The sequence below is a fragment of the Sphaerodactylus townsendi genome, linkage group LG10 (genome assembly GCF_021028975.2).
Source record: "Sphaerodactylus townsendi isolate TG3544 linkage group LG10, MPM_Stown_v2.3, whole genome shotgun sequence".
Classification (NCBI taxonomy): Eukaryota; Metazoa; Chordata; class Lepidosauria; order Squamata; family Sphaerodactylidae; genus Sphaerodactylus; species Sphaerodactylus townsendi.
In genome coordinates, this window is record NC_059434.1 from 6,403,569 (window position 1) to 6,430,348 (window position 26,780).

At 46.4% G+C, this 26,780-nt stretch overlaps 1 protein-coding gene across 1 annotated transcript in view; it reads right to left on the reverse strand.

Annotated features, from left to right (window-relative positions):
• Positions 1–26,780, reverse strand: part of LDB2 (LIM domain binding 2) — a 312,091-nt gene that overhangs the window by 154,237 nt on the left and 131,074 nt on the right. The window contains exon 2 of the mRNA XM_048508704.1: positions 24,380–24,482. Coding sequence (XP_048364661.1) covers positions 24,380–24,482 — 103 coding nt within the window. The remainder of the gene's footprint in view (positions 1–24,379; positions 24,483–26,780) is intronic.

Here is a 26,780-nt window from a genome sequence, read left to right on the forward strand (position 1 = left end):
AGCGGAAGAAATCCGATTTGTAAAAACTATTCCGTATTTATGTCGTGACTTGAAGAAGGAATATAATTGAACACAGATGGGTCAGTGTCTTTCAAACCATCTTAGCATTAACAGCCTTGTTCAGGTCTTGGAAACTGGGGCTCCCTTTATGGAGTCAGTCCACCTCACGCTGCGCTGGATTCCACTCAGGCCAAACATAACGGCCCAGAATGTTATTTAAACGGTTTGGCGGGGGTACTGGGCACAGGTCCCATTCCCAAAACGAGTTTGGCCCGTTTTATTCCCCTCAATGTGGGATTTGAAAATTGCTAAAGTAGCAATCCTTTTGTACGATCCTGGGCCGTTTCTGCACGGGCGGATGACAGCGCCCCAGAGACGGCAAAAACACCGTCTCTGGGGAGGTGTTCGCACAGCTGCGATGCAGCAGCGCCGGCCTCACCACCCCCAAGCGGCGCGAAAATGCCGCTTTTGAACCTCGCTCCCTGAGCAAGGTTTTTCGAAAGCGTCATCTTCCACCTGCTGCCCTGCAAACGGCAGCAGGTGGAAGCCGCCATTTACCCCAAATGGCTCCTTACCTTCTCCTGTCTTCTGGCGCTCTGTGGAGGCGAGGGGACACACCTCTTGGCCTTCGTCACTGCAGCCGTTGCTATAGCCATGGGGGCATGTCCCCTGGCCTCCACAGAGCGCCGGAAGACAGGAGAAGGTAAGGAGCTGTTTGGGGATGGGGCAGCCTGTGTGAATGGTCCCGGGGGGTGCATCGGCGTAAACTATGCTGATGCACCCCCGCTCAGCTGGCCGTGCGGAAACGGCCCTGAATTGGTGGCACTCCCGCGTGAACGCAACAGGCAAGAGACGCTTTATTTCCCTCCTTTCCACCCATTCAGTTTAAGTTCCACACAGTCCACTGTCTGCCCGTCCACTATGTTGTGAAGGTCACCCAGCAGGTTGTGGACAAATTCTCTCAGCGCCTGACAGGATACGAAGTCCCCCAAGCAAGATTTCTCCCCTGGCAGCGAGTGTGACCGATCTAACACATTCATTATTGCCTGGACTGAAGGGAGATCCCTTTTTCTTTTCTTTTCTTTTCTTTTGTGTGTTGAACACATACCAAGCTATGCAGGTGCAGCTGATAGGATTGGGGAACGATCAGCATGTTTCCTAGAAGAAGGACTACAATCTTGTGGAAAGAGCCAGAATTGAGAAGACAGGCAGGCCCTACCTGCAGCTTCCACCAGGTACCACTGACTCCTGATCCATTCCACGTAATCTGGCTCTATTTCTTCATTGGCCCTCACATTCCAATTGTTTCCCATACTCTACATTCTGGGAATATTTTATAACCCACCTTTAAGCCTTGGCAAGAAAGGTGGGCTGGAAATGAAGTAAATAATTAAATATGAAACTCAGGAGTCCCCGGATGTCCCCATGGCAGCTGCACCTATGCTTCCTCTGCCCCCGAATTTCTGGAACATTAACTTCTAAAATACTGGCTTGTACCTGATGAGACCTCATAGAGCAGGGGTAGGGAACCTGCGGCTCGAGAGCCGCATGCGGCTCTTCTGCCCTTGCACTGCGGCTCCACAAGCCGAGCTGCCGGCTTCATCCTTGCCCGCCCTGCCCGTTGCGGGCTTCCCCTCTCGCCTGCCTTGTTCGAGCGGGGCGGGCGCTTTCCCGGTGGCCGGCGAGGCCGAGCCGCCGGCTTCATCCTTGCATCCATGCGCTTCTCAGAATGAGCGGAGTAAAAGGTTTAAAAAACCCCTATATATATAGTGTTATCTTTATTTTAAATGTCAAAAATTATTTGCGGCTCCAAGTGTTTTCTTTTCTTGTGGAAAACGGGTCCAAATGGCTCTTTGAAGAGTTTTTTTGGATTTATATCCCCCCTTTCTCTCCTGCAGGAGACTCAAAGGGGCTGACAATCTCCTTGCCCTTCCCCCCTCACAACAAACACCCTGTGAGGTAGGTGGGGCTGAGAGAGCTCCCAGAAGCTGTGACTAGCCCAAGGTCACCCAGCTGGCGTGTGTGGGAGTGTACAGGCTAATCTGAATTCCCCAGAGAAGCCTCCACAGCTCAGGCGGCAGAGCTGGGAATCAAACCCGGTTCCTCCAGATTAGATACATGAGCTCTTAGCCTCCTACGCCACTGCTGCTGCTGCTTTGAGTGTTAAAGGTTCCCTACCCCTGTCATAGAGGAATAGACTGTGTAGAATGGGACATTCTTGTGTTCTTCTCTCCCACTGTGGCCTTCTGAGCTCCCCAAAATCTTGTTCCCGGGCAGTAGCAGACCCTCAGGAACTGGGGGGCAAAGTGGGGATCTGCCGTGGAAAACTCCTAGAAATTGCCCCCACGTTTTAAGGGCAGAAGTATGCCTACATCATCAAAAATGAATTCTGAATACAAGCCAGAGATTTTTAAAAAAATCTATGAAGTCCTTTCTCCATCCAACCTTAACTGTTGGATCTCTAACCTAGTAGCAACGAAACCTGGCAACCCTATCAGCCCCCCCCCCCCGCCCCCCGCGCAAATATCTACCTTTGCCTCAGACAGAAATAGAACTTTTCAGTATAAAGAAGGGAGCACTACTGCCAATCTGAGACTTCAGTTTTGCTGAATGCTGTTGATACACTTTGACTGGGGAAGCAGAGGGCAACCGTTGCCCCCTTACTGCCGCCGTAACTTCTTGATTCCCTGGCCTTGCAGATGTCATCAGTGATGTCATCAGGGCTCAACTTTATGACGGATGTTCAGGACCCCAGTTAGCACGCCCTGTTGTCGCTTTCTATTGGAAATGCTCATCCAATAAGTTGGATCCCCACTTCTTTACTCAATTTGTGATTAAAATGAGTGATTAAAATGTGGAATTTGCAACCAGAAGATGTCGTGATGGCAACAGGAGCAGCAGTGGCGTAGGAGGTTAAGAGCTCGTATATCTAATCTGGAGGAACCGGGTTTGATTCCCAGCACTGCCGCCTGAGCTGTGGAGGCTTATCTGGGGAATTCAGATTAGCCTGTGCACTCCCACACACGCCAGCTGGGTGACCTTGGGCTAGTCACAGCTTTTCGGAGCTCTCTCAGCCCCACCCACCTCATAGGGTGTTTGTTGTGAGGGGGGAAGGGCAAGGAGATTGTAAGCCCCTTTGAGTCTCCTGCAGGAGAGAAAGGGGAGATATAAATCCAAACTCCTCCTCCTCCTCCTCCTCCTCCTCTTCTTCTTCTTCTTCTTCCTCCTCCTCCTCCTCCTCCTCCTCCTCCTCCTCCTCTTCTTCTTCTTCTTCTTCTTCTTCTTCTTCTTCTTCTTCTTCTTCTTCTTTAGATAGCTTCAAAAGGGGATTAGACAGATTCACGGAGGACAGGTCTAGTAGCCAAGATGACTAAATGGGACCTCCGCATTCAGGGGCAGTAAAACTCTGAATCCCCCAGAGGCAACATCGGGGGAGGCCTTGGTCTCTATGACCTATTGTTGGCCTTCCAGGGTAACCGGTTGGTCCCTGGTGAGACAGGTTGGTGGCCTAGATCAGTGGTGGCGAACCTATGGCACAGGTGCAAGAGGTGGCACTCAGAGCCCTCTCTGTGGGCACGCGTGCACAGAGCTCATCATGTGATAATAGTGTAATTATTTCAGGGAGATTATTAACATTAAACCTAAAACCTAGTTTTGGGGAAGCAGTGTAGGTAACCCTGTTAAGTGTTGTTAAACCCCACTGATTTTCTTGGGAAGAACTAAAGCGCAATCCTTTACCTGGAAGTAAGCTTGGTTGCTTCAAAGCAAAGCCACCGACTACCACCAAGCTTACTCCCGAGTAACGCGCGCCTTGGAGCCAACCATTTTTTCTATACTAAAACCTCAGTATTCATGTTAAATTGCCATGTTGGCACTTTGCGATAAATAAGTGGGTTTTGGGTTGCAGTTTGGGCACTCGGTCTCGAAAAGGTTCGCCATCACTGGCCTAGATGGACCACTGGTATGATCCAGCAAGACTTTCCTTATGTTGTGATGGGGCTGAATGTGGGACCAGATATGCATATAATCAGTTGGTGCAGATTTAGAAGAAGAAGAAGAAGAAGAAGAAGAAGAAGAAGAAGAAGAAGAAGAAGAAGAAGAAGAGGAGGAGGAGGAGGAGGAGGAGGAGGAGGAGGAGGAGGAGGAGGAGGAGGAGGGGGAGGGGGAGGGGAGGGGGAGGGGGAGTTTGGATTTATATCCCCCCTTTCTCTCCTGCAGGAGACTCAAAGGGGCTTACAATCTCCTTGCCCTTCCCCCCTCACAACAAACACCCTGTGAGGTAGGTGGGGCTGAGAGAGCTCCGAAAAGCTGTGACTAGCCGAAGGTCACCCAGCTGGCATGTGTGGGAGTGCACAGGCTAATCTGAATTCCCCAGATAAGCCTCCACAGCTCAGGCGGCAGAGCGGGGAATCAAACCCGGTTCCTCCAGATTAGATACATGAGCTCTTAACCTCCTACGCCACTGCATATTTACTCCTATTGTAGGCAAATGTGATGTGTGAACACGTGAGCACAACAGCAGTTAGCCTAAAGAGTTTCCTTGTACTGGGCTACACTTGGTTTCTGCTGTTTAGAAGGCTCCAGCCGTTAGCTGCAGAACGGCAAACCCCTACAGATGGATTTGTAATATGATTACCTCAAGAGCTAACTGCTAAAACAATGTGGAGTCAAGAAAAGCCCAGCATTTCTTTTCTCTTCTTAAAAAGGCTTTCAAAGAGTCCTCGCTTATACGTGCCGTGTGGTGCACAGAAAGCGCAGCAATTATCTCAACACATGAAAGAAAAGTGTGCGTGAAAAGGGATAAATGGAAACACAAAGAAAATAGCCTCCAAACATAGGGAGGGGGACTTATTCTGCCATGTAGTAATTATTGAGTGTTGTTTAATTATTGGGATCTTTGCGGAAATGAATGGGAGCAGGGAAGAGCCCGGAATTTGAAACAGTAGCAATCCATTACTTTTGGCAAATGTAATTTTCTTTGGAAGGATTGTGTGAGGAGAGTCAGATAACATTTATGTCATACAAAAGGGACAGCAAGAGAGCAGCTCAGACTTATAATGTGTTCCCTGTCTCTCATCCCCTAAAAAGGTAAGCAAGTATGAGAAGCATCTCAGATGGTCATAGCATGCTATCCTCGAGGGTCCAAAAACATACCCTTGTTTGCTGAGGAAGTCTCAAACCTTTTGTGCTGAGACTGGTAGAAGGTACTGTTACCCAGCTTTCACAGGTTGTAAACTTATTTCTAAGGAATCTCCACCAGCTGCTAAGAGTGTAACAGCACACAACTATTTTAAGTAGCAATGGGGAAAATAACTCGGCTTGGCAATGCGAGAGGCAGGCTGGGTAGGGATCTTTTAAGACTATGTATACCAGAAACGGCTTGAAACGTATCTGCAGAGAATTCACAAAAGACCAAATTGTAGTTTTAAATATGTTTTTATATGAATTTTGGTTGCAAACAATCACACAGTGAGACGTTAAGGCACATACACATAGTTCCTAGTATATAAATAGGTAGGAAAGATAGGGGGGATGATAGCGCAGGGAGTTGGGGAAGCAGGGACTATACGTTACCTAAATTCAGCTGAAGAAGATCTTGTAGAAGGCAAGGATTTAAATGACCAGCATCTGAATCCAAGCAAAGGACGATATCGTGTCTCAACTTTACTAGACCAAGAGAGGTGCAAGCCAGTATTGAGCACTGGAGTTGGGGTGCACAGTATTTTTATACCTTTTTGCGCAGGTAGGGGTGGGAGCAGATAAGTTTAAGTTTTGTTTTCCTAAATTCTCTGGAATTTCCCATGCTGGACTTGCTGGCTTGAGCTAATCAAAAAGCTCTATCATTCTAAATCCCAGGAAAATGGAGTCAATTGCTCTTAGATTAAATCAGGAAGCACAGAATTGCTTTATGCAGAGTAACTCTTTGGAGCCTCCAATTAGGTTATTCAAATTTGGCTGAGGCATCAGGTTAGGAAGGGATTGATTGGATTTAGGGAAAGTGTATCAATAGGTTGAGGACATGCAGGGAGAAAGCAATGGTTTGGAAAAGGTTTTCTCAAAAGCACAGTATCAGGGAGCTTCCAAAAGCAGCTTAGCGAGGTGTGGCGTTCAGGAGATGTGCAGATTCCATTATATCACTGAAGTACTCTGGTAGGGTAAGATAATCAAAGATGCATGTCCTTGTTATGAGACGTCCAGATAATTGTCTGGAGTAACTCATAGATTAACTTTCTGAAGACAGGCTGTTTTGCCTTAGGCTTGCTCTTGGCTGGGACACTCTGCTATCCACCCATACAAACATGGAAACTGGCATTTTTGCAGCACATGGTATGAGAAATAACATGAACTTCAATATTTTATAAGGCAGGGGATGAAGGCCAAGGTTACAGTACCATCCCTTCCCCATAACCAAAGATGAAAAAGCCATTATAGGGTACATGTGGGTGAAAAGTCTGTCAAGTCACAGAGGATTAATGGCGACCCTATAGGGCAGTGTTTCCCAACCTTTTTGAGGTCAGGGTACCCTTGACCTCCCTCTTCATATCTCACGGTACCCCTGCCGCCACCCTCCACCTTCCCCTCCCATTGCCTCTGCTTGCCACACCCCCCACCTTCCCTTCCCAGGGTGAAGGGAAGCACTGGGGATGGGTGTGGCTGCTGACCTTGTGGCAGGCCCTGCCCCATGGGCCAGCTCCATGTCCTTGCTGGCGCCGGTGGGAGACACCACAAAAATGAGGGGGGGCGGTAGTGTTGCCGCGGTACCCCTGGGACATGCTCACGGCACCACAAGGTACCAGGGAACCCTGGTTGAGAAAGGCTGCCGTAGGGTTTTCAAGACAAGAAACATTTGGTTTGTCATTGCCTGACTCCACACGGACTGAAAGAATTCTGAGAGAACTGTGAATGGCCAAAGGCTTCATGTGGAGGAGTTGGGACTCAAACCTGGTTCTCCAGATTAGAGTCTGCTGCTCCAAACCACTATGCCACTCTTGCTCTTGTACAGAGTGCCTACCAGAATGTAAATTGGCTGCATTTGAATCGAGAACAAAATCTGCCTCAGGATTTCTCAGAAATTCACAAAACGGGGTGCACTGGATATTGGTTATTTAACGTCTTATGTACACCAGCTGGGACGTGTTTCCAAAATGGTGTCTCTTCTCTGAAAAAGGACACAGGAGCTATTAGAGGGGGGGAAATGCAGCACTTTGTTGTGCTGGATCTCGTGCCAAGAAGGTCACTTCAGAATTAGTGAGGACTAAATGTATTGGGTTTAAGCCCCAGTGAACTGTATGTTCTCAAGCATTCTAAAACAACAGGAAGTCAAAGGCTTTCACGGCCAGATTCAACTGGTTCTGGTGGGTTTTCTGGGCTGTGTGGCCGTGGTCTGGTGGATCTTGTTCCTAACGTTTTGCCTGCATTTGTGGCTGGCATCTTCATAGGTGTATCAGTGAAATAAAGTATAGCCTTCAACAATACATCTCCCTGGGACATGCCTCTGAAGATGCCAGCCACAGATGCAGGCGAAACGTTAGGAACAAAAACTACCAGACCACGGTCCCACAGCCCAGAAAACCCAAAACAACAACGGAAACAACAACGGAAACAACTGAATGGAAAACTCTTGGTGTCCTTTTACCGCTGTGCTATAGAGAGTGTCTTAACCTACTGCATCTGTGTATGGTTCTCCAGTTGCACAGTGGCAGATAGGAAGGCGCTCCAAAGGGTGATCACTACTGCACAGAGGATTATCGGCTGCCCTCTCCCCTCCTTGGAAGAACTCTATAATTCCCAAAGCCTAAAGAAAGCCCAAAATATTCCGAGAGACCCGTCTCCTTCAGCACACTCTCTTTTTGAACTGTTACCATCCGGCAGACGATACAGGTCTATCAAAACTAGGACAAAGAGGCTTAGAGACAGCTTCTACTCTAGAGCTGTGGCGATGCTGAACTCCGTGGCTTCGTGTTGATGTGTTTGGGGCTGTGGAGGGATGGGTGGAGGAGGGGGAAAGTGAGGATGGGGTATGAGTCTGAAATTGTGCGCATCGAGGAATGCTGCTGTAAATTTTCGTTGTGCGTGCACAATGACAATAAATGCTTATGCTTGACCCGAAAAAACAGTAGGGTTCTTGCACCCGTATTTATTTCAGTGTTCTTTGCACAGGACACTATTCATCCCATAGACCCAAGCACATTTATATCACCACCTTTACAGAAACCCAGCACAAAAAGCCCTGTTCCGGTCACACTGAGGATGTATTTCCCCACTCTGGTATGCAATATTGGCTCCACTACTTGGTAAGATAAATTAAAAATGAGGGGTGGGGGGGGTGGGGAGAGGTAAAACATATTTCATCTGAATGCCCTGAACAGCTCCAAGATAAATCACAGGCCATAATATGCAAAGCATGCTATAGTCCCTCTGTTTGTGCATTTGACAATATTGGCTATAAAAATAAGTGATTTATTTTCGTACTATCCAAAGTTTCCCAGTAAAAATGAATCGTTTTATTCTTGAAGACTCCTCGCTGGCACACACAGATGCGCATCGGGAGAAACATGTCACCCTGATGCAACTTCACCTTTTTCAGAGTTCTGTCATCTGAAAAATATAACATGGAATTATGAAGAGAGTGTCTTCTGTCCTCAGTGAAGGACGGGCATCTGGGTTGTGGGGGACAGCTGTCCATGTTGTGGAGAGTAACCAAGCTGGGGAACAGACAGTGTGGTGTAGTGGTTAAGAGTAGTGGACTCTAATCTGAAGAACTGGGTTTAATTCCCCACAACGCCACATAAGTGGCAGACTCTATTCTGGAGAACCAGGTTTGATTCCCTACTCTTCCACATGAAGCGTGCTGGGTGACCACGGACTAATCACAGTTCTGTCAAAACTCTGTCAGCCCCACCTACTGTCAGGACCAAGCCTGTCAGTGCCCAGATGTCTTGCTGTGTAAGAATTGCAAATGTTTCCTGTAAATGCTTTCCTGTCTCCCTCTCCCCTCCCTGGCAATTCCCTGGCGCCAGCCCTCCTGCGGGAAGGTTCGAACGTTCCCAGGTTCCTTGAAGCTCTGTAGTGCAAATGTTATACACTTTGTGAAACACATTTGGTGGGAATCAAATGGGGGGGGGGATTGAAGGATATAATCTCTGGATCTAAGCAGGAGAGCTTAGATTCAGCTTTCTCTGTTACTCTACGCGTTGTAGAAATAAACGGCTTTAGGACTTTCCTACGGTCTCTGTTATTTCCACGTTCGAGAGCCTGACACCTACCACACAAGGTATCTGTTGTGGGGAGAGGAAGGGAAAAGAGTTCGTAAGCCGCTTCGAGACACATAGTTGAGAAAAGCAGGGTATAAATCCAAAATCCTCCTTCTCTTATTCATTTGCGGTGCGGGTGGAAGTACCTGCCTGTGCCAAAAAGAATTTTCTCCATCATCGACAGAGCTGGCCTCACCCCTCTCTTACTCCTCCCTCAGCAAAGGGAGATATGTATGCTCTACACATACGTGCACTAGCAATTGTGCCCTCCAAAAAGCAGCAAAAAATGGAAGCTCAACAAGGCCTCATGAAGAAAAAGAAGAATTTGGATTTATATCCCCCCTTTCTCTCCTGCAGGAGACTCAAAGGGGCTTACAATCTCCTTGCCCTTCCCACCTCACAACAAACACCCTGTGAGGTGGGTGGGGCTGAGAGAGCTCCGAGAAGCTGTGACTAGCCCAAGGTCACCCAGCTGGCGTGTGTGGGAGTGCCCAGGCTAATCTGAATTCCCCAGATAAGCCTCCACAGCGCAGGTGGCAGAGCTGGGAATCAAACCCGGTTCCTCCAGATCAGAGTGCACCTGCTCTTAGCCACTACGCCACTGCTCCACTGCTGACCCAGTAGGGGGACTCCCTGACCCATATGAAGACCCTGACCCACCGCTGCTTTAGTGCTTGATTGGGGAGACCCAACAAATTAAATAATCCCAGCCAACCTCGACAAATACACGCAATGAGTTAAAACCTGTATTGCTAGCATCCCCCATAGCTCAGCTCAACCCCAACCTGTCAGAACTTGGGAGCATTTCTTCCTTTTGCATATTTGTTAAAAGTTGTAAAATGTAATTATATAAATAATTTTTTTGTTTTACAAAAATCAGCCTGCATATATCCACGGGTAAAGAACAACCCGCCCCCCCTCTGAAATTACGCCCTGTTTGTAATTGTGGCTGTTATTATGTGGTGTCAAAAAATGTCAGGACCATAACATTGGATGAGTGCCAGGGGACTCTCATAGTTGTCTAATGAGATTATCATCTTTAATTTTGGGAATAAGCCATAAAATCAGTGTGTGATAAAAAATGAATCCTTATTTTAAAAACCGAAGTGCGTCTCCTTTTCCAGCGCCTGCGGGTATGTCTTCTCCCAGCCACATAGCTCAGAAAGAGTTAACCCTCCCAACTCCTGTTCTCTGCAGCACTGCATAAACACCGCACATTATTTCATACTGAGCATGCTTCATCTTTTCCCCTCGCCACAGTCTCGGGCTGTCAATCAGCTGTCAGCCTTCACCACATCAGCAAAACGCGCACCGCCATGCTGTCAGCAGAGCAGCTGAGGAGACTCGGCAACGGGCTGCCAATCAAAAGGGCCCTCTCTCATCTCTTCTGGAAATATTTTGTCTCCAAAAACAAAAGAACCTGGTCAACAATGGAGCAGAGTCTACTATTTGCTCTTGTGTAACGACTGCGGCGCTCTTAAAAGACAGGCAACGCGTTTCTCTTCCGCAATCAAGAAAACGATCCGCTTTATTATCAAGAAAAGTTGCTAATTCCTCTGCCCACCTCTTCGCCGTTTTATTACAACCACGCTCATTATTGCGTTGAATCATTATGGCAGCACAATGAGTGAACTAAGAGTGCAATCAGGAAAGGCAGAGGGTTTTTAAAAGGGCACGCGCGCACACACACACATGTTTATTTAAATTTATAGCCCATCAGAATCCATTCTTTGTTTCATTCATGCATGCAATAGCAATGGCTTGTTGTGTTTTGTGGGTTAGTAACTTTTGTGAGCTTATTTGCAAGACTGAGCAAATGACACGGTTTAATTGCCCAAAGCTCTCTGCCCTCTTAAAGATTTTTTTTTTTTGGCTGAGAGGTCAATTCTGGTTTTTTACCCAGAACTTTTTATTTTTATAATTTTTTTATTGTATCATTTGAATATTACATTTTGTATTAATGCTGTTCTTCATTCATTTTCAAACAGTACATTTTTACACTTTTCCCCCTCCCCCCTATATTTTTTTCATAGTTTTATCAAACAAACAGCAGTAAGTTCATTCTTTGTAATCTCTTCTCCCATTTCTCCTCATTGACTCCAGCTTCTTTCATCCAGTCCGCGTATATGGTCCATATCTTCAAGATTTCATTCTGTTTATCTTGCCACAGTTTATTCTTTGTTATTATTTCGAAAATGCCCAGTGTCACTTGTTCCCAGATATATTCCAACCATTTCTGGATTGTCCATTTTTTCTTTTCTTTCCAGCCTAAAGCTATTGTTGCATGTGCTGCTTTGATCATTATTTTATACATATAGCTATATTTTTTATCTACCCTCCTATCCTCCATTACACCCATGAACATTAAATCATTATTTATCCCAATATTAATCTTCACCAGTTTCTTGATATATAACATTACAGTTGTCCAAAATTTTTTCACTTCTATACATTCCATCCACATATGGCTATAATATGCCTCTTGATCCCTGCAGTGCCAGCATTTAGGACTAAGTCCTTTAATCATATATGCTAGTTGTTTTGGTGTTCTATTCAGCCCTCTTAAAGATGATCCTAAAGCCACACTGTCAAATGGAATATTGGACAGAGAGACACAGGACCAAGAGAAAGGTTCGTTGCTGGTTTTTTCATATTTCTAAACTAAAGGAATTAAAACCGGACCTATGAAAAACCCCGGTTCTTTGTTGTAAAGAAACAAACGCTCCATCTAAAGCATATAATGTAATATTACACAAAAAACAAGGGGTGTTAGCAGAGGTGGGATCCAGCAGGTTCTCACAGGTTCCCGAGAGTAGGTTACTAATTATTTGTGTGTGCCGAGAGGGGGTTACTAATTGGGGATTTTGCCACGTGATTTTTGCCTTAGTTACGCCCCTCCTCTCAGCAGTAGCGCACAGAACTTGAAGCAGTCTAGCAGGAGGTGCACCGGCGTGCGTGGCAGCCTGCGCCTGCGTGCATTCGTTCCCCGCCCAAGGACCGGCGCAGCGGCTGCATCCTTGCCACAGCCCCACCCAACAATGCCCCACCCCCGGAATGCCCGGCCACGCCCCCTGTCGTGCCCCGCCCAGCCCCATTGGCGCTATGCCACTGTTTGAATCCCACCACCATGGGAACCTGTTACTGAAATTTTTGGATCCCACCACTGGGTGTTAGGACTGCAGGGTTGCATTAAACGCCAGTGTGTTGTGGTGGTGAAGAGCAGGTGAACTCAAATGTGGAGAACCGGGATTGACTCCCCACGCCTTCACATGATTGACGGTTATCTAATGAACCAGATTTGTTTCTCTGCTCCTCCACGTGGGCTCTGCTGGGTGGCCTTGGTCCAATCACAGTTCTCTTTCAGAACTCTCCCAGCCTCGCCTACCTCACAAGGTGTCTGTTGTAGGGAGAGGAAGGGGAAAGGGGTTTGTAAGCTCCTTTGAGACTCCTTACAGGAGAGAAAGGCAGGTATAAATCCAAACTTTTATTCTTTTTCTTCATCTACAGGTATGACTAGCAAGAAGAAAGATCAGCTTTTCTTTTCAGGGACATCTCTGTCTCACCTGGGGGATCCAACAACATGGAAATGAAATAAGTCAGAGACTGGAATATTTCAGCACCACTAGGGTGTCAAACCTCGGATCTGGAAATCACGAAAACTGTAGATTTGTTCTAAAGCCTTTATTTCAGAGCGTAGGTAACACCGTAAAAAAGAGGAATCTGCCAATTCCCACACAAACCCACTACCTGTATTCCGTTGTCCCCTCTCATCGAGCCAAACGGCTCCTACTCCGCTCTACAAACTACAAGGCATTTACTACAAAACATTGCAAGGCTGGGAACAGTTCACACCTTCCTTTGATAAGATCTGTGTCCGGGATACCCTGGGGCGCCGAGGGGAAGACACCGGACTTTCGCCCCACATCAGAGGATGGTAAACTGCCTCCCCCGGCCCTACCTGCCATTTGTCACTGACAGGCTCAGTCCTGACATAGGGCCTGCTTGTGAGTAAGCAACAGCAGGACTCTCACAAACAATTACCATAATCAGAGGCGTATCTAGGCAAACTGGAGCCGGGGACAAAACCCGAGTTTGGCGCCCCCCCCCGTATGGGCGGCCACCCTCCTGAACCATGACCAAACAATGATTTTTTGCCAGCTCACAGAACACCTCCCACCCCCAGCAAAACATACATGGCTCTCTCCCCACCAACTCTCTTTCCTAATTTTGTCCTCACATCAACTCTATGAGGTACGTTGTTAGCCTGAGAAACAACTCCAAGCCAGTGCAAGTGGGTATTAAGCATGTAAATCTCTCACAAATCACCCCCAGCAAAACATTGACCAAACAAATGTCAGCATCATCTCTCAGAAACACCTCCAGTAGAATCCACCCCCAAACAGAATCACTTTCAATGGTGTTTAAACTAGGGAACCCAGATTCTTCTTTTAAATCCACTTTAAAGGGAGAATCTGGAGTCCCCAGTTAAAACAACATTGAAAGTGATGCTGTATTGGGGTAGATTCTCTCTCACACTGAAACAGCATCATTTTCAATGTTTAAACTGGGGACCTCACATTCTCCCTTTAAGTCCATGCCAAAGGGGGTGGATTTAAAAGGAGAATCTGGGGAAATTTGACGGGGGTGCAATTGTTAAGCTAGCGGCACCAAACTTTCAGGGTATATTTAGGAGACTCCCCTGATGATTCCACCGAGGTTTGGTGAAGTTCAGTTCATGGGGTCCAAAGTTATGGACCCTCAAATGTGTAGCCCCCATCTCCTATTAGCTCCCATTGGAAACAATGGGGGAGGGGGGCACCCCTTTTGGGCGTCCATAACTTTGGACTTCCTGATCCAAACCTCACCAAACCTGAGTGGTATCATCAGGAGGGTCTCCTGAAAAACCCCTGAAATTTTGGTGCTGCTAGCCTAAAAACTGCGCCCCCTGCAGGCTGAACTAAAAATCACTACAAATACAAAACACACACAAAACTGAAATTTTTGCACCCTCCACTAGGGGGGCACCTGGGGACATGGGGTACCCCCTGTCCCTAGGCAAATATGCCTCTGACCATAATGCCTTTTTGTGTATAGGAACTTCACATGCACAAAGCACAAGAGCAGACCTCACTGGGATTCTGAGAACCAGTCTTATCCTTGTAATCCAGGGGTCAAATTATTATTATTATTATTATTATTATTATTATTATTATTATTATTATTATTATTATTATTATTATTATTATTATTATTATTATTATTATTATTATTATTATTATTTTATTAGACTTATAGGCCGCCTTATCCCCGGAGGGCTCAAGGCGGCTTATGAGGATTGCATCAGTTTTCTTCCAGCAGATATAAATTTATCAATTACATATAGGATTGCCTCTTCAATGCATTCACTGATTAAATTAAGGAAACGGTTTGTGCATGGCAACCTCCCAAAATAGGCTTGCCTGTCCAGTTTCTGTTTATGGAATTGATTTTTGTGTTTTATTTTTACTGTATATTTTATCTTATCGTTTTTCTTGTATTAATATGGTTCTATGTTATGTTGTTAAGGCCTGTGGCTATAACGCTTAATAAATACTTGCTTACTTACACACAACCAAGGGGCAATCTGCCCTGCCCCTTTTGAAGGGTCGAGCCGCCAGGCACACTAAAAAGGGTGGGAACCTCTTGAGCTTTATACATGTAACTGTCCCATCAAAAATAAATAAATGTATAAATAATGGATTGCAACCCTATGTACGTAAGCCCCACTGAATTCCAAGATGATACAAATGATCATCCAAATTCCAAAAAATGATCACCCCCAAAGTCTTTTCTCTTACTAGGAATAGGTTTACTTCAGAGGTGGGATCCAGCAGGTTCTCACAGGTTCCCGAGAGTAGGTTACTAATTATTTGTGTGTGCCGAGAGGGGGTTACTAATTGGTGATTTTGCCACGTGATTTTTGCCTTAGTTACACCCCTCCTCCACTCCTCAGCAGTAGCGCACAGAACTTGAAGCAGTCTAGCAGGAGGTGCACTGGCGTGTGTGGCAGCCTGCGCCTGTGTGCATTCGTTTCCCACCCAAGGACCGGCACAGTGCTGCGTCCTTGCCACAGCCCCGCCCAGGAATGCCCCGCCCCCAGAATATCCAGCCATACCCCCATCGTGCCCCGCCCAGCCCCATTGGCGCTACACCACTGTTTGAATCCCATGACCATGGGAACCTGTTACTAAAATTTGTGGATCCCACCACTGGTTTACTTCTGAAATATTGGATAAGTGATATCTGAACATTGATGGACCTAGCCCCTCCCCTCAAGGTTTCTCTCCACCCCGGTGGTGTTCCCGGTTAAAGTCTTGTACATTCAGTGAACAGCAGAGAAAACAGATTCCATGCTGGCTTAATTTGGTTTCTCATCAGCACTGACCCTGGTTAGGTACAAGAACCTTGGCTAACAATCACAAACCTGTATGAAGGGTATTGTTTTCAACTCCCAAGGAGCATTAAAAAAAAGAAGCAAGGCGCAACTTTACAGTTGCTATCCACAAATTTGAGCAAGAGCAACCATTTCAGTAATAACACATTATGGCTCATTCCGCACATGCAAAATGCACTTTCAAACTGCTTTCAGTGCTCTTTGAAGCTGTGCGGAATGGCAAAATCCATTTGCAAACAGTTGTGAAAGTGGTTTGAAAACGCAATTATTTTGCGTGTGCGGAAGGGTCCTACGTGAAGATGAGACTCATTGAAAAAGACAGAAATGCTAGGAAAAGCTGAAGGCTACAGGAAAAGAGGAAGACCCAAAATGAGACAGATTGACTCCATAAAGGAAGCCATGGACCTCCATTTGCAAGGCTGTTACGGATAGGACGTTTTAGAGGACACTGATTCATAGCATCACCGTGAGTTGGAAGGATGGGCGGAGCGAAGGGGCAACTGCACCTGGGGCATGCCTGCATCCTCTGCCCTAGGCACGCTCCCACGCGCCCCGGCCACGCCCCCGCCACGCCCCCGCACAAGCACAAACCCAGGGCGTTGCACCCCGCCCTGCCCCATTAGTGCTACGCTACTGGTTGGAAGTTACTTGATGGAACTTAGCACACATACCTTTGCATCCGTTACAAGTACTCTTGACAGCACCCCCCCACACACACACACAAACATTCTAACCAGGATAAAAGGTCTCCATTTCTATTCTACCGTGTCTAACAAAGAGAGACTTGACATTCAAAAGCTTACACCTTGAAACTCTGGTTAGTCTCTGAGGTGCTCCTGGTTAGTCTCTAAGGTGCTGACAAAGAGAGCCTTGACATTCAAAAGCTTACACCTTGAAACTCTGGTTAGTCTCTAAGGTGCTTACAAAGAGAGCCTTGACATTCAAAAGCTTACACCTTGAAACTCTGGTTAGTCTCTGAGGTGCTTACAAAGAGAGCCTTGACATACAAAAGCTTACACCTTGAAACTCTGGTTAGTCTCTGAGGTGCTCCTGGTTAGTCTCTAAGGTGCTTACAAAGAGAGCCTTGACATTCAAAAGCTTACACCTTGAAACTCTGGTTAGTCTCTGAGGTGCTCCTGGTTAGTCTCTAAGGTGCTTACAAAGAGAGCCTTGACATTCAAAAGCTTACACCTTGAAACTCTGGTTAGTCTCTAAGGTGCTTACAAAGAGAGCCTTGACATTCAAAAGCTTACACCTTGAAACTCTGGTTAGTCTCTGAGGTGCTTACAAAGAGAGCCTTGACATACAAAAGCTTACACCTTGAAACTCTGGTTAGTCTCTGAGGTGCTCCTGGTTAGTCTCTAAGGTGCTTACAAAGAGAGCCTTGACATTCAAAAGCTTACACCTTGAAACTCTGGTTAGTCTCTGAGGTGCTCCTGGTTAGTCTCTAAGGTGCTTACAAAGAGAGCCTTGACATTCAAAAGCTTACACCTTGAAACTCTGGTTAGTCTCTAAGGTGCTTACAAAGAGAGCCTTGACATACAAAATCTTACACCTTGAAACTCTGGTTAGTCTCTGAGGTGCTCCTGGTTAGTCTCTAAGGTGCTTACATAAGAACATAAGAACATAAGAACAAGCCAGCTGGATCAGACCAGAGTCCATCTAGTCCAGCTCTCTGCTACTCGCAGTGGCCCACCAGGTGCCTTTGGGAGTTCACATGTAGGATGTGAAAGCAATGGCCTTCTGTGGCTGTTGCTCCCGAGCACCTGGACTGTTAAGGCATTTGCAATCTCAGATCAAAGAGGATCAAGATTGGTAGCCATAAATCGACTTCTCCTCCATAAATCTGTCCAAGCCCCTTTTAAAGCTTACAAAGAGAGCCTTGACATTCAAAAGCTTACACCTTGAAACTCTGGTTAGTCTCTAAGGTGCTTACAAAGAGAGCCTTGACATACAAAAGCTTACACCTTGAAACTCTGGTTAGTCTCTGAGGTGCTCCTGGTTAGTCTCTAAGGTGCTTACAAAGAGAGCCTTGACATTCAAAAGCTTACACCTTGAAACTCTGGTTAGTCTCTAAGGTGCTTACAAAGAGAGCCTTGACATTCAAAAGCTTTATTTGTGTGTTCCGAGAGGGGGTTACTAATTGGTGATTCAAAAGCTTACACCTGGAAACTCTGGTTAGTCTCTGAGGTGCTCCTGGTTAGTCTCTAAGGTGCTTACAAAGAGAGCCTTGACATTCAAAAGCTTACACCTTGAAACTCTGGTTAGTCTCTAAGGTGCTCCTGGTTAGTCGCTAAGGTGCTTACAAAGAGAGCCTTGACATTCAAAAGCTTACACCTTGAAACTCTGGTTAGTCTCTGAGGTGCTCCTGGTTAGTCTCTAAGGTGCTTACAAAGAGAGCCTTGACATTCAAAAGCTTACGCCTTGAAACTCTGGTTAGTCTCTGAGGTGCTCCTGGTTAGTCTCTAAGGTGCTTACAAAGAGAGCCTTGACATTCAAAAGCTTACACCTTGAAACTCTGGTTAGTCTCTGAGGTGCTCCTGGTTAGTCTCTAAGGTGCTTACAAAGAGAGCCTTGACATTCAAAAGCTTACACCTTGAAACTCTGGTTAGTCTCTAAGGTGCTTACAAAGAGAGCCTTGACATTCAAAAGCTTTATTTGTGTGTTCCGAGAGGGGGTTACTAATTGGTGATTCAAAAGCTTACACCTGGAAACTCTGGTTAGTCTCTGAGGTGCTCCTGGTTAGTCTCTAAGGTGCTTACAAAGAGAGCCTTGACATTCAAAAGCTTACACCTTGAAACTCTGGTTAGTCTCTAAGGTGCTCCTGGTTAGTCGCTAAGGTGCTTACAAAGAGAGCCTTGACATTCAAAAGCTTACACCTTGAAACTCTGGTTAGTCTCTGAGGTGCTCCTGGTTAGTCTCTAAGGTGCTTACAAAGAGAGCCTTGACATTCAAAAGCTTACGCCTTGAAACTCTGGTTAGTCTCTGAGGTGCTCCTGGTTAGTCTCTAAGGTGCTTACAAAGAGAGCCTTGACATTCAAAAGCTTACACCTTGAAACTCTGGTTAGTCTCTAAGGTGCTCCTGGTTAGTCTCTAAGGTGCTACTGGACTCAAATCTTATTGCAGATCAACACAGCTACACTCTGAAACCAAACTTTAGAACAGCAGCCTTGAATGCAAGATGTTTGATCATTATTACAAATATAGGCATTAATAAGCATTTGTTTACAATAAATATGGATTTCATTTCAAAGTAGTTTATTTTAAAAAGAGACATTTACTGTGTTGATTTAAATATATATATATATATAACACCTCTGTCCTCTGGATACACTGCTCTAAGTGCCATATCTTTCTTGTGGTATCTGATCGTATCACCCACATGAATTTATTTTATCAGTCATTTGACAAGTCCAGCTTCTTTCCACAGAGGCAAACAGGATTCTATGAACACTGTTTAAGGGATTATTGTTGACAGAATTACTATCTTGTGCTTTTCAAAGCAAGTGATAACTCCGCATAAGGCCCTCAATTTACACCCTCCAGCAATACTGGCAACGGCTGATGTGTCCCAATTAGGATGAGCCAGGTTGTCAGATATCAAATTTGCTGGTTGTAATCAGTCTAAACGGCCCAGATAGATCAGTAAAAAAGCAATTAGCGTCCAGTTAGATTCGCGGGGGGCAGCGTGAGTCTGAAGAACAAGCCTTCGTATGAAAGGATTTGCCAATGAGCAAAAAATATTTCTGTTCCCACAACTATTTTCAAATGGATCTGCTGTCTGCTGAATATTGTTATTATTTATTTCATCTCTGCAAGGCCTGTAGCCAAAGCTCTCTGGGGAGTTTGCAACAAGTATAAAACAAATCAAAATACAATAAATAAGAGTTTTTAAAAATTCAAGGTACAAAAATATTAAACCAATAAAAGCCAAACAAGGCAGCGATTGAACATTTGGGCCCCTAAAGGTTTCCTCAATGAGAGCTGTCTTAACCTGGCACCGAAAAAGTAGCATATTTAGCTTCAGGCGGGCCACAGCAGCCAGGTTATGAGGCCCGCCCACTAATTGCTACTCCCTGAATCTTGTGATAGGTTGGCACCTGAAGAAAAGCCTCAGAAGAAGAGCATAGTATCTGAGTAGACTGAGGTCAGAAGAGGTCTTGTGGTTCTAAGCCATGCAAGGCTTTATAAGTTAAAGCTAGCACCTTGAATTGGGACCAGAAGCATACAGTATCAAGAGCTGCTACATGGAGCAAGTCCACAACCCTGAGCCCTGACTGAATGAGATCTCCAAAGTGCCACTGACGGGTGAATATACCACGGCAGCTTTATGTGTTCTCCTGAATACCAAAACTCAGTTCAGACAGGATGGAGATGCCGACAGTGGCCCGTTGGCTGATACGGATTTAGAGCAAACTAGCGGTACCCGGTCACACGTTGCTGTGGGTTATTGTGGTGAAATGGGAAAGGAACAGACACTGACCCTTCCCTCTCCCTCCGCTAGGGTAGGTTGGTCATATCCAGATGCTGGGCCCCCTCCCTCCCCACCCTTGCATGCCACTCCTCACTCTCTCCCCTCCCTCACTTCTCTTCCCTTGCTTGCCACCCCTCCCCCTCCCTCCCTTCCCTCTTCCTCGTGTGTATGTTTGTGTATGTGTTTCACTTCCACTCGAGTTATTGCCTATGTACTGTTTTCACTGCTCATATCTGGCCATCTGAGAAAACATTCTAAGCTGCACAAACATTCTAAGGGTGACAGTTACACATGGGCAGCTGCATGTCTTTCACCATGGAGCACCAGGAAAAAGGTGTTTTACCTGGGCCAGGTGTGAAATTTCAGGTATGTGAACATCTAAAAACACTCTCGCCTGGCTGACTACAGTGGCTGGGAAATTTCAGAGGAATTGGCAGAGCAGTTACAGAGTTATACCATCACTAACAAATACACAGTTTTATATATATATATATATAGATGACTGCTTGTTAAGAAGTCCAACTTCCCCTTGGATGGCTGGTTTTCATTCTGGAAGAGCTCCCGGGCTCAGAACTCTTTTTGAGTATGGTTGAGCTTGAGCCACAGACAGGAGTGCAAGCTTGGTGGATACACTGGCTGCCGGTTTTCCTAGAGAATAAGAATCTGGCTGTTATCACCGACACCGTGATAATCTCTCAACTCTAACACAACAATGTGTTCTACGTGGCATTGGCCTTGCGGACAATTGGGAAGTTCCAGGTGGTCCAGAAAGCAGAAGCACAACTTATGTGTGATGCTAGCCACTTACATTACCCAATGCAACCTGCCCTGAGACCAGGGTGAAGGGCGGGGAATAAATGTAAATACATCAATAAGTAATAAAATTAATAACAAGTCCGATAAGAACTGGGTTTGGGGCAGTGGTGGGATCCAAAAATTTTAGTAACAGGTTCCCATGGTGGTGGGATTCAAACTGTGGCGTAGCGCCAATGGGGCTGGGCAGGGCACAACGGGGGCGTGGCCAGGCATTCTGGGGATAGGGCATTCCTGGGCGGGGCTGTGGCAAGGACGCAGCCGCTGCGCCGGTCCTTGGGCAGGAAACGAATGCACGCAGGCGCAGGCTGCCACGCACGCCGGTGCACCTCCTGCTAGACTGCTTCAAGTTCTGTGCGCTACTGCTGAGAGGAGGGGCGTAACTAAGGCAAAAATCACGTGGCAAAATCACCAATTAGTAACCCCCTCTCGGCACACACCAATAATTAGTCACCTACTCTCGGTTCTGTGAGAACCTGCTGGATCCTACCTCTGGTTTGAGGTGCCTCAAAGGTAGTAACATCTGACCCTCATGGGGGGGGGGGCTTCAAAGCAAGAGATAAGCAAAGCTCCTTCATCATTGCCTTCCTCTGCATAGCAGCCCCAATCATCATGAAGGGTCTCCCACCCAAGAAGTGACCCTGATTAGCTAGAGTGTTTTGGGCTGCTAGGAGTACCTTAGACCACACCCTATCACATATATGAGTTGAGTTCAACAGAACAAATTCTGCTTGGGACGCTATCACTATCTATGGGATGGTTGCCTTTGACTAGAAGCGGGTTTTACGCAGTGGTGGTCCTAGGTTCGTGAAACATGTTCCGTCTGCACTGGCTCCCAGTTGAATTCCGAATCATCTTCAAGGTGTGGGTTTTGACCTTTACGGCCTTACGCAGCCTGGGACCCTCGTACCTTCGGGACCGCATTACCCCATATGTCCCAGCTCGACCTCTGCGTTCGGCAGAGGCCAACTTACTGGAGATCCCTGACGCCTCAATGATGCGGCTGGCCTCCACCTGGGCCAGGGCCCTTACGGCTCTGGCCCCTGCCTGGTGGAACACTCTCCCTCCAGCTGTCCGGGCCCTGCGGGACCTTGGCGATTTCCGCAGGGCCTGTAAGACTGAGTTGTTCCACCGGGCCTTTGGAGAAACCAGCCGCTGAGTGTGCCCCCCCCCCCAGTTCGTGGGTCCCCAATATTATCGGGACCCATTATCGGGACCTATGGGTCCTTAATACCATCAGGACCCACCATCTCTCCCTCCTCCTTCTAGGAGGATTAGGTTTAGGTGGGATGCCTATCTTAGGACGCAACTGCAATTTTTAGTATATCTATGGATGTTGTATTATGATGATTTTGTATGGTTTTATGTTGTACACCGCCCAGAGCCCTGGGTTGCACTGGAGTGTAGAAGGACTGAAGTTTCAATTTAGAAGCATAGCAAGTGTACCACCATCCTTTCCTGATTGGTTAGCAGAGCCTGTTCTCAGCCAAAAGAAAACCGCGTATATTATGTGTGAATGGTTGCTGGCTTGTATAAATGTATAGGTTGGATCCTATGAATGTATGCACTCCAACCCACATACTTGCTTTGCCTATCTACAGTCTGTATTAGAGCTAGCCCTGGAACGTACTTAGCAGGAACCAACCTACATTCATAACCCAAGATCCCACTTTACCAAGTAAGCTCTAGATTTTACAGACCAAGCAACCTCAACCCATGTCTGCCAAGCCTGAACAAAACCCAAACCAGGAGAACATCCTGACTAAACCAAGGGGCTTTTACATCTTTGGTGTTTAGCCTCACCGTCTCCCTTCATACTTACTGATGTTAGTGTTTGTATAAGCACTTAAAATATTTGATATATAATGAAAAAGAAACAGACTGCTCTAGGGAGTTGAACATATTCTAAGAAGAGGAGTTGGATCTATATCCTCCTTTCTCTCCTGTAAGGAGACTCAAAAGGGCTGACAATCTCCTTTCCCGCTCCCCACCCCCAACAACAAATACCCTGTGGGGTAAGTGGGGCTGAGAGAGCTCTGAAGAACTGTGACTAGCCCAAGATCACCCAGCTGGTGTGTGTTGGAGTGCACAGGCTAACCTGAATTCCCCAGATAAGCCTCCACAGCTCAAGCAGCAGAGCGGGGAATCAAATCTTCTCCAGATTAGAGTGCACCTGCTCTTAACCACTACGCCACTGCTGCTCCCTAAGGCAATCCATTTCCGAACAATCTTTGACCGATTATTTATTAATTAACTTCATTGTATATTCCACCTTTGTTCCCAACAGGGACCCTAAGCCAGAGGCATTGGGGGGGGGAGAATGGTGCCCTGGGCAACACCTGCTCCGGGCGTGCCCTCCCCTCACGCTCCTCCTGCCCCCCCCCCAACTTGCTGGCGGGAGCCTGGCTGGAACGCCGCCGGCTGCCCCTCAGCCCCCGGCAGCAAGGTAAATGCGGTGCGGGGGGAGGGGCACGCGGGGGGAATTCTCTGCCCCCCCCCACGTGGCCAGCTGATGTGCGCCCAGGGACATGTGACCCAACATATCCCCATGAATGCTCCACCTCAGCAGCTTACACAATTCTTCTCTTCTGCTTTCTATCCTCACCACAACTTCATGAGGGAAGTTAGTTTGGGAGTTCGTGCCTGGCCCAAGGCCACGTGGCATGCTTCCGTGGCAGAGTGGGGACTCGAACGTAGGTGTTCCACATCCTGACCCAACACTCAAAATCTGCACTGGCTTCCTCATCTCCATCAGGGCCAGTTCCCTCAAGCAACAGCACAACAAGGAGGGTGTCTCAGCGCACAGGGGCTCTGCTCTCTCCCACTCATCAGTACTACAAGAGGCGAAGAGCATCCCAATATGGCTGGTGACAATGTGACCAAAGAGGTCTTTTTTGTTTGTGCCTTGAACGTGTTTTGAGACATATTTTCCAAACCTATGTTGCAAATGTGATTCAAAATTCCATTTTTTCCTCAACAAAAGTTATTCATCAATTTCATTTCACCCCTACTTCATGCAATGATTATTCTCCCATTTTCTCCTCATGACAGCCCCAGAGATTGGTTGACAATGACTTGTCCAAGACCTCATAGTGAAGTTGTTCACTCCATAGACATTTGAACCCAGATCCCCTAGCACATTCTCTCAGCTGAGACACTATATGGTCTATTTTGCAAAAAGTTCTCTTGATAAACATTGAACATCAAGGCAATACTGTCTTCAGGTGCTTACTGGTCTTTGTTTTACAGCAGGGGTGTCCAACTCTGGTCCTCCAGATGTTCATGGACTACAATTCCCATCAGCCCCTGTCTACGAACATCTGGAGGGCCAGAGTTGGACACCCATTTTATACGCTAAATACACAGAAGCAATGTTGAAAAGTCATAATGCACTTTTCCTCTTACTGTATCTCTTTGGTCCGTCTTCCAAACAAAACGAAAGAGTTAACGTTGCATCGTCTTCGAAGAACTCTGTCGCAAACGCGTCCCACCAGAGGCTGTCGCTGTCCTGGGAGGGAACAAAGCACACATTTAGCAGGAAAGAAAGAAATCAGTTCCACCTTCAAAGTGATCCCATAAAAGGCTCTACTCAAAGTCTTTCCCCAAAAACATTCTCAATGAAGGAAGGTTCATAAAAGTGTGTTCTAAAATTTTGGAGGAGAATCATTACAAGGAACAAAGAATGTAAACCTTTTGAAATTCTGGTGTCTAAAATTCATCTCAGGTTTGCCTTCCTGCTGAGCCAACCTTGTCAGTCTGTCTGTCTGTCTGTCTGTCTGTCTGTCTGTCTGTCATTCAACTTATAGGCTGCCTCATCCCCAAAGGGCTCGAGGCGGCTCACAGCATGGCTGTTATTCAAATAGCAATCACATAAAACTTAACCTGTTATCCAATTAAAATTTAAGCAGCAATTATATACAATAAATAAAATTGAACAGCAAAGCTAGTTGCACAGTTAATCAAATCGTTAATTAAGATTGAGATTAAAGTTAAAAATGGCACCCGCTCTATAGGCCAGATGTTAAAACTACCAAGTGGCAGCTGACAGCCTTCCCATTTTTCACTTCCTTTTCACACTCTGGACACTGGAGCAACAATACTTAGAAACACAGAGATGAAAGGGACCTCGCAGTTCTAGCCCTGAGTATTGCAGGAAATTCACAACTATTTCCCCCCTCCCCCAGCGACCCCTCTGTATGCCTCGAAACACCATTTGTTACCCTTTTCGTAAGACTACACACAACGTTTTTAGAGACATGAAGCTTCTGGGTTTTAACAGCCAAGATTTGATCTCTTTGATTTCCACTTATTATTTCAGAAGACATTTCTCTACATCTCTCAAACAGCGCACCTTTCCTGGAAAAGACTAAGGGTCCCTCTCTCTTCTCACGTCAAGCAAATGTGGGCATCAAGAAAGTCCCATGAAGTGAAACAGGGAAGTAACCAAGAACATGAGTAAGAATCCCACCATTCCATAAGTAATGTAACGACAAGGCAATGCTAGAGGGCAGATATCAGAAAATTCTGTACACGGATAGGTTGTGTCCATGTGAGGAGGTATGGCTTGGGGAGGTATGGCCATGCCCCCAGGGGTGGGGGGGTCTGGCCCCACCCCCTGAACCCCCCCATAAAAAATCTATACCCACATCCCTGCCAAGAGGAAGATTCCTTCCTAAGCTATCAGTGTTATGCTGGGAATGAGAACCGAGAACAGGCTTATCCCTTCCTGCCCTCCCTGTTACCAACTGCCTAAGAAGTTCACAGGTTGTGTTGTGATTCTGCCCCCACCCCAACACAACAAGAGGCAAAGAGAATGTCAAAGATGCTCTCAGAATTTGAACCATAGATCTTATGATTCGGCATAAGTCAGATCCTTGGGACAAAGGGGGGGGGGGATGGCTGCAGGGTTTTCTTTCTGCATGCCTGCATGCAAGTGTTGCAAGAATTTTTTTAAGAAAAGAGAAGCATCTCTGTGCGAAGGCGCAAAAGCAACCTGGATAGTTTCCATGGGCTCCAATTAATGCCTGAACAGATGGAGGTCACACTTGCGCACGGGGAAAAAGGAAAACAGGTTCCTTTATAACAGGGGTCTTCAAACTATGCCCCTCCAGATGTTCATGGACTACAATTCCCATCAGCCCTGCCACTTGGCCATGCTGGCAGGGGCTGATGGGAATTGCAGTCCGTGAACCTCTGGAGGGCCATAGTTTGAAGACCCCTGCTTTATAACAACTGCAACCGATTAGACGTATGCTGTAAAGAATCCACCTTTGTGGAAACGTCCAGCAAGGCGTCCAGTTTATCAAGTACTGTGTAGCAGGGTCAGAGATAGTGGCGGAATCAATGCTTCTAGAAGTGATACAGTCAATTCAGTAGGGCTGTAAGAACTCTTAGTTGGGGTATGAACAGGTGGTTCTGGCATTTGTCCGAGACATAAATCCCTTGTCTGAAATTCTATTTTTTCTTCTTCTTTTTTTAAAATCTAGATGCTGGAATGTGTAGAAATTGAACCGTGGTTTCTCTGTACGGACAAGTGTAAGCATCCAATTTCTATCAGCGCTTGGATGCTATCCAGGATTTTTTTTTCAGATGTGCCTTAAGTCAAGAAAAGAAAACCCCTAAAAAATAGACACAGTTGAATGCGAAAACACACATTCTCAATTAAAATCACACTTTGTACTCCTTGCCAGTGGGACAAATACCATTCAGAGCCAAATGGTGGGAGAAAACCAAATCAGGAGGGAAAGTATAATTACAAGGAGGGGAAAAAAATGATAAAAAATTTCCCCTTTCCCAACAAAAGAGT